General features: G+C 43.4%; 1 protein-coding gene across 3 annotated transcripts; it reads left to right on the top strand.

The window, feature by feature from the left end:
- Positions 1 to 886: 886 nt before the first annotated feature.
- LOC147435635 (pentatricopeptide repeat-containing protein At3g12770-like) lies at positions 887 to 6,144 on the top strand. 3 transcript variants are annotated; one of them, XM_086488643.1, is made up of 8 exons: positions 887 to 1,180; positions 1,565 to 2,613; positions 3,024 to 3,055; positions 3,159 to 4,524; positions 5,171 to 5,242; positions 5,426 to 5,470; positions 5,597 to 5,675; positions 5,816 to 6,144. In XM_086488643.1, exons 1-8 carry the CDS (start codon positions 1,056 to 1,058, stop codon positions 5,838 to 5,840), a joined length of 2,793 nt encoding a protein of 930 aa, XP_086344769.1. In that variant the 5' UTR covers positions 887 to 1,055; the 3' UTR covers positions 5,841 to 6,144. The 3 variants fall into 3 exon arrangements, with proteins under 3 accessions (XP_086344769.1, XP_086344767.1, XP_086344768.1); XM_086488641.1 differs by having other exon boundaries at positions 888 to 1,180; positions 1,565 to 6,070; XM_086488642.1 differs by having other exon boundaries at positions 1,043 to 1,180; positions 1,455 to 6,070.
- Positions 6,145 to 8,180: the final 2,036 nt, after the last annotated feature.

Here is an 8,180-nt window from a genome sequence, read left to right as displayed (position 1 = left end):
AGAGAATTAACATCACTGTCATCATCTAGAGATTGATTAAACATCCTGTTAAGTCCCGACGTTGTTAATGGCTCGGTTAAACTTGTAAAATGGGAGCTTAAACTCCTAGTTATCAGATGATCCAAGTGACAGTGCTGTTAACAGCCCGCTTTGGCTAAGGATTAGGCTATACTCGAAGCATTATTCAATTAATTGATGATTACGATGATTGCTAGATCTTTCAGTGTCTGTTGTTCTCTCTCTTTCTCACCTCTCACAGCCAGAGGCCCGATGCCTTCCCAACTCACGTTTTGAACACATATCCCCCGACATCTTTGTGCATGTGCAAGGGGTATTAAACATCCTGTTAAGTCCCGATGTCGTTAACGACCTGATTAAACCTGTAAAACGGGAGATTAAACTCCTAGTTATCAGATGATCCAAGTGACGGTGCTGTTAATAGCCCGCCTTGGCTAAGGATTAAGCTATACTCGAAGCATTATTCAATTAATTGATGATTTCGGTGATTGCCAGATCTTTCAGTGTCTGATGTTCTCTCTCTTTCACACCTCTCACAGCCGGAGGCCCGACGCCTTCCCGACTCACGTTTCGAACACATATCCCCGACATCTTTGTGCATGTGCAAGAGGTAGGTTGGTCTCGCCTCTCACCCCAAATTTGTTACACATAATTCAAAAAACCTCTTTGAAAACTCAATAACCTTCACTTCCCTATCACCATCTCACCTCCACTTGTTGACCTAATCATAGCAGTGTAAATCATCACCCTAAACCCAAAACTTGCTCAAATTTCAAGTTCCCCACATCCCTCCCAAGTTAGGTGTCTCTATAATGTCCCCTCTACCCTAAAGGATCTTTAAAATTATAAGGTTGCTAAAATTTGGTCTGTTGCTTCTGAATTAGGTAGAAGGCGAGGGCCTCCTAGCTGCTACCTTTCTGTTTGTAGAGGCTTTGGGAGAAAAATTGTACTGCGAGAAGCTCACTACCTGGTAGTGCTCGCAGTAACTGTAGAAGCAGCGGTAGATCGTATGAGTGCCTACTACGTTACGGCAGACAATGGGCGCCTTGCAAATGACGAAGGTGCCCACCTTCTATCCAGAAACGGACTTCTACCCAGGCTTCCCTTCGCATCATGTTGAATCACGGAGTCCCCATCTTCTCCTTCAAGGTGCCGGCATCAGGTACCTCTCTCTCTCTCTCTCACACACACACACACACACCCACACACCCACACACACACACACACACACATCCTCATCAATAGTTCTGTCATCAACAATTACGCTTGCAATGTGCATTGGCATGCATGCCACATAACTTGAATTCTAATTCGACAGAAACGTGAAAGTTTAGAGAATCGGCACATGTAAAGGTTTTGCTTGTCATCCCTTCATGTGCATAGCAGGACATTGTGCACGTTGAAGCTTATGAAATTCTTGTTCTATGTATATACAGGGTGATAGATAATGTTTTAAGACAATGCAAAACATGGAAAATGAGCATTGATAATTTTTGAAGTGTGGTATGCTGAATATTTTTGCATGTTGTTCTTTTATCCACCCAAGCGCTTCTAGTGGTGGCCACGTTTGCTCTCCGACTGTCCCACTTCCTGGTGTGTATGTACCGGAGAAGTGGTTTTCACCCAACAAAGGTCCAGAAGCTTTTGATTTTGCGATCTTCTCTAACGAAATTCATGATTCAGCATCAAGAAATGGGTGGTGTGAGCATATGGGCCTTCATAATTCTACAAATCTCAAGCAGAACAAACCAGAGATATCAGCAAACAGTGGGTCATTTGGGAGTGTTTTTGAGTATACTACTCCTATACACAACACACCAGATGGAAAATTGAACTTGAATGCCATACGAGAGAAATGTCATGTCACTTCCGTTTTGGCAAGGGTAACAGATTATTTACCTGTTGAAACCCTTGGTTTCTTCTTGGAGAAATGTACAATGGATAAAGATATTGCAGGTGGAAGAATTGTCCATTTGCTTATTGTCAGCAATGGCTTCGATTTTATTCCTAAGCTTTGTGATAACTTGATCCGTCTTTTCGGCCTGTGTGCAAGTTTGGTGGAAGCTGACCAACTATTTTCCAAGTTAACAGTGCCAAGTGTCTCAGCATGGTACACAATCATGGCAGCTCACTCTATGAATGGGGATAATGAGAAGGTTCTTCAGATTTATACTAGAATGGTGCACGCAAGCATTGCTCCCAACAGCTACATATTTACATGTGTGGTGAACTCATGTGCCAGTTTGAGAGCCTTAACAAAGGGTGAGGCTGTTCATAATGACATCATTCACTCTGGACTTCAATCTGATTTGTTTGTGGCTAATGCACTGATTGGTTTCTATTCAAAGTGTGGAAGCCTAAGTAAGGCACACAATGTGTTTGTTGTGTTGCCTAAAAAGAATGTCGTCGTATGGTCGTCCATGATAGGTGCTTTTGTTCAAGAAGGTTGTTTGGAACAATCTTTGGAACTGTTGAGAGAAATGGAAGAACAGGGTGTTGAGCCGAACGAGTACACCTATTCATCCCTTATCAGTGCATGCGGCAATGCTGACAATGTGGTGCAGGGCCTGCTCTTACATAATCAATTCATAAAGAGTGGGCTTAATATAGACTCCCACATGGCAAGCACCTTAATTAACATGTATGCCAAATGCGGGCGCATGATGGAGGCACATGATGTATTTGCCGACTTGTCAAATCTGACAGTAATATGTTGGAACACTCTCATTGCAGGATATGCACGTAATGAGCATGATCTTGCTGCTCTTGAAGTCTATGACAACATGGGAAGTGAGGGTTTTAGTCCAAACAGCTCAACATTTTGTTGCAGCTTAAGAGCATGTGGAAACCTGAAATCCCTAGAGAAAGGCAGGGCCATTCATGATCAAATAGTTACAAATGGGCTAGATTCAGATGAGTATATTCAGTGCAATCTCATCAACGTGTACTCCAAATGCGGATGTCTGGTTGAAGCCCGAAGTGTTTTTGATCATTGGTCTTCTCAGAACATTGTTTTGTGGGGTGCTTTAATGGCTGGGTATGTGCAGCATGACCATAATCTTCCTGCTTTAGAGTTTTTTGCAAAGATGCAGAATAATGACATTAAGCCAAATGTCTATATTTACTCTTCTGTTTTACAGGCGTGTGGCAGTTTAGGAGCTTTGAAAATTGGCATTGATATCCATGAGCAAATCCGCAAAAGTGGACTGGAGGTATGCGATTTTCTTGGGAGCAGCCTAATTGGGATGTATTCGAAGTGTGGAAACTTAGAAACTGCACGCGCAGTGTTTGAGGAGCTACCTTCTCAAAATATCGTGTGTTGGGGTGCCATGATAGGAGGGTATGTCCAGCATGGACTTCCTCTTGCTGCATTTGGCTTGTATGAGGAAATGGTTTCTGATGGAATGAGACCGGATAATGTCATCTACATGTATGTTCTGGAGGCATGTAGCATTATGGGTTCCTCTGATCATGGCAAGGGCGTTCATGATCAGATTATTGCAAGCGGACTTGGTTCAGATATAGTGGTTGGTAACTCTCTTCTTCACATGTACATTAAGTGCAATTGTCTACAAGAGGCGCAAACCACATTTCAAGCATTGGGGCAGAGAAATAAGATATCGTGGGATGCAATGGTGGTTGCATATTCTCAGAACAGCAACTTTGCCATGGCCAGGAATTGTTTGAGAGGTATGGCAGAGGAGGGATTTGTGGCTGATGAGATACTCTTCACTGATATTCTCGTAGCATGTCGTCGTAGTGGTAATGTAGAGGAGGCATCGAAGTTTTTCAAGATGATCAATAGTGTTTATGGTATGGATCCTTGTATTGAACATTTTGGCTGCATGGTCAACCTGCTGGGAGAAGGAGGTTATCTTTTAGAGGCTGAAGAGCTAATAGAAATCATGCCAATTCCACCTGACAGTGTTGTGTGGTCGTCTTTTCTTTCGGCTTGCAAAGCTTACAGAAAAGTTGACCTTGGATTCAGGTGTTTCAATGAAGTTTTGAGGCAGGATCCGGGCATGGGCATGGCATATGTGCTTATGTCCAGTATTTTTGCGGAAGCGGGCATGTGGGAAAATAAGCACATGATAGATGAACAGCGAAAACAAACAGATATGTGGAAAATCCCTGGAAGAGCCTGGATTGAGGTTAACAAACAGGTCCATGAGTTTATGGTTGGCGATAGAACACACCCTCAAAGTAGCAAGATTTATGCAACTCTAAGGAGGTTAGCTGCTGTTGTAAAGGATGAGGGCCATGTGGGTGGAGCCGATGATGATGCTGAAATGCCAGAAAACAGCAACGAAGAAGCGTTGCTTGGACATTGTGAGAAGCTAGCCATAGCTTTTGGTCTATGCAACATGCCAGAAGGGGCAACTGTGCGAGTCGTCAAGAACCTCAGGGTGTGCACTGATTGCCACCATGTTAGTAAGGTTATCTCTAAAGTTGAGAAAAGGGACATTATAATCAATGATGCCTACCATGTTCATCACTTCAGTAACGGTGAATGTTCTTGCGAAAAGAATTTTGTGAGTGGCTAAGGCATGGTGTGTCACTTGTGCTGGGACCAGTTTTGTTCTCATTGGTGCATCTACGACAGAAATGTGGCTTTAGCATTGACATGGGCAAGATAGAAAACAACTGCTAGGCCTGGGCTCTTAAGCCCGCCTTCAGATTTTGTCGATGGGGTGCCTTTTTATGTCGGCTATGTCCTGCTTGCTCTTGTACTATTGTACTATTGTCAGAGGAGACGGAAATGTGGCTTTAGCATTGACATGGGCAAGACAGAAAACAACTGCTAGTCCTGAAGCCTGCCTTCAGATTGTCGATGGGGCGCCTGTCTATATTGGCTATGTCCTGCTTGCTCTTGTATGATTGGATTTGAACCTGTGAGCAAGACTCTATAGACCTTGGTGACAGTTGGTGTACAAACCAATGCAGTTTTATGGCAACTGTTCCAGGAAACACGTTATAAGAGCCGTATGTCAGGATGAGTGCCGTGGGTAAGTGACCAAAAATTTGACAGGACAACCTCCGCTGGCAACGTAGACTGAGATAATTAAGGTGGAGTTCATGAAGCATTTCCCCAATACAAATGCTATGTCTGGAGAGAGTTTGAACTGGATAAAAGCTTGAATGGACTTTGCAGTAAGTGGGCCGCTGTACATTGCCTACTGGCCAGGCTCCACTTTTGCTGCATCTGTGCAGCACAACTTGAATGGTAATGGGATTTTCCATTCTATAGTTTGGGTTCGCTTTGAAGGGCGAGATATTTTCATTGAGAAAAAGTTTACTAAATGTATGAGGTCTCATGAGTCAGTCTAATTGAAACTCATGTGTGCTTCGATGAGGTTGAGGAGTGGATCAGGGCATTATAAATACGTTTGATTGGAAAATTGTGCAGGGTTGCTGATAGGCATTCAACCACCTCTTTTTGCCCTGCAGAGCAGTAAGCTAAAAACATCTTTCTGGTGGCTAAGGTAGCCAATCTACTACGGCATTCGGCAACAAAAGGGTGTGCCCTTTTTTTGCCTCGCCAAAGGCTATGACATTGCGTTGCAGAGGTCGTAGGAAGTTCGAAATGAGGACGCCATACCATCCATGGTAGATGGAAACTGGGATTCTCTTAAGGCTCCCCTGTTGACCCTCGAAAGGTACTCTTGGACCTCCCACTATGCAGGTGTAGCCCTTACATTACCACCTCTTAAAAGCACACTGAATGTGGTGGTTATCTCAACCATGCAGGCTCTACATGTTTAGAAGCTCTTTAAGATTTATGTATTGTATTTTGCAGTTTATCCGCATCGAATATTACCTAAAGGAAGGATAGCTGACATTATCACAAGCCATACTTTGCCAATGAATATCTTTGGTGTGTTACGACTTGGGGTTGGTGCTACTACCACAATGAATCTCGAAGTCATCATGCCTGAAAAATTGTCACTCTCTATGGAAAGGCATGCATTTGCTTGCCTTCCATAGAGGCTTACCAAGATGTATTGCTAGTAAGCATCCAAATCTTTTGCAAACAAATTTTTCTCTTGGCCTGCATGCTATCATAACAAATCTTGTAACTTTGGTCAAACTTCACTACTCTTTTTCAATGCATAATTTGTTCGAGCAGCCGTTCTTTCATCGAATCTGAATTCGAATTCGACTCCAATTCAAGCTCATACCACTTAGACACCAAATTCATTTCGTTGTGGACAAGCAGTGAATGAGGATAGGAAGCTTCGATCCTTTTGCATTTGGCAAAGTTGTCGTGTCCTCAAGATCATTGTAGGGGATCAAGAACTTGCAAATAAAGATGATTTTTTGGGTGCGGTTTTGTTTGATCTGCTGGAAATCTCTCGGAGAGTTCCTTTTGATGGTCTTGTTGCGGAAAAGACCACCTTATGTGAGTGCCTCTGTGTCACAAGCTTGTGACGTGGCACCGAGGGTTAGGGTTTAACCTAACCCTAACCCTTCTAGCTTATTGAATATGACCGGTGGGCCTTAACTCTCGCAAAAAAAAGCAAAGCGAACGAAATGTTGACGTGCTACCGTATGGATGGGCCAAAAAACGGGGAGACCTACTGACGTGGTAGCGTATGAAAAGCCTGGGAGCATTGCAGAGAGACGACCCTCAGACATTGTACCTTGTGACACATCAATAAGAAAGAAATATCGAAAGGGGCGTTAGTCTTTGGGGCCAGTGCTTTTGGAAGTGGAACTCTGTCGCTTGGTGTCGATTCTCTCTCTCTTTACTTTCAATTCAATTGTTTGCAATTTTCTCATGTGTTGTTGTAGATAATTCGTTTGGAGTGTCCAAGCCCGTTACAATGGTATCAGAGTTACAGGACTTGATTCCTTTTCCCGCATAACACATGGATTCTCGTAGTGAATCCGACAGAGAGGAAAGTCTTCCATTGACTATGCGACTAGGGAAATGAAGCAAACCTCAATCCTAGTGAGGGAGTAGAAGAAACCATCGGAGATTTCAATAGGAGCCGACCTCCTTACAAGGAATCGAGAGAAGACCATGGCCCGCCGTTTTCGATGGGAGATCTTGAAAAGATGGAATACCGGTGTCAACTGCAAGTTGACACTTGTGCCACCAAAAGGATAATCAAGTACTCCAAGGACCCGGAGTATGCAAAGTATTTGAAGAACCATCCGCTTGACAAGGTTCACTCACGGTGATGAGAAGCCATCCATTCACCTCTCAAGTCGGCATTGAAGCAAAAAGCAAAGCCGAGTGCAGAAAAGAAGTGTTTGGCGATACTCTTGAAAAGAAGATCAACCAGTTGATGAAGACCACAATGCACTCTCAGAAGAAGAGGAGTTCAAAGGGATATCCCGGCTAGCTGGATCGGAAATACACTTTCGAGGAGGCTAGTATATACAAGAATTGTATTCGCTTCGAAGACGATCCCAGTCTCCGTCTTCGTCCTCGTCTTCATACAACTCAGAGGAGTTCTTTTGGATTCAGAGGAAAAGAAGCGGAGAAAGAAAAAGAAAAGCAATAAAAGAAGACCTCAGAAGAAGTCTAGAAAGCACCACAAGCATTCTAGCAGTTTCAAGGAGGACATATTATCCTCTTACAATTCGGACACTGTTTCCCTTGCATATGGGTCTATCTATGGGAAGAAACGGAAGCACCTAATGCTTCTAACTTAGTATGATCACCTCAAGAAAAAGGGTAAGAAGATCAAGAATGGGGTCAAGCGGTTAAGTTTGACACGTTTTCAAGCTTAAGGATACCCATCAAGCCCTTGCATTTATACAATAGTTTAACATCACTTTTTCCGGGAGGTCGTTTCTCGAAAGCCTCCAAGTTACGAAAGGCGGCGTCTTTTTTGAAAGGTGGTCTACCCTGTTGTTGCAAAGAGAATCAGCTAAGAAGCGGATTAAATTCAAAAGAATCTTCACACGGGTATGGTTGTCGGAAGAGTACGAAGAGGACGTCATTACGGCTTGGCATCATTTGAGGATGGCGAAAGAAGACACTTTGTTAGTTATTTGTTAGAGGTTTTGGGATACCTTTTTGCCAATGGCTTCTTTTTGGAAGATCACCTTAAAGGAGTAGGTAGAGCGGTTTTGTTGTGATCTTCCACAAGGGATGCGGCGGTATTGCCCAAAGCAAAATTCGGAATCCATTCAGAGGCTTATGGGACATG

The sequence above is a fragment of the Adiantum capillus-veneris genome, chromosome 18, assembly GCF_014529385.1.
Source record: "Adiantum capillus-veneris isolate H3 chromosome 18, ASM1452938v2, whole genome shotgun sequence".
Taxonomy (NCBI): Eukaryota; Viridiplantae; Streptophyta; class Polypodiopsida; order Polypodiales; family Pteridaceae; genus Adiantum; species Adiantum capillus-veneris.
The sequence above is the reverse complement of the archived record's forward strand: the minus strand, read 5'-3'. Positions and strand labels throughout refer to the sequence as shown.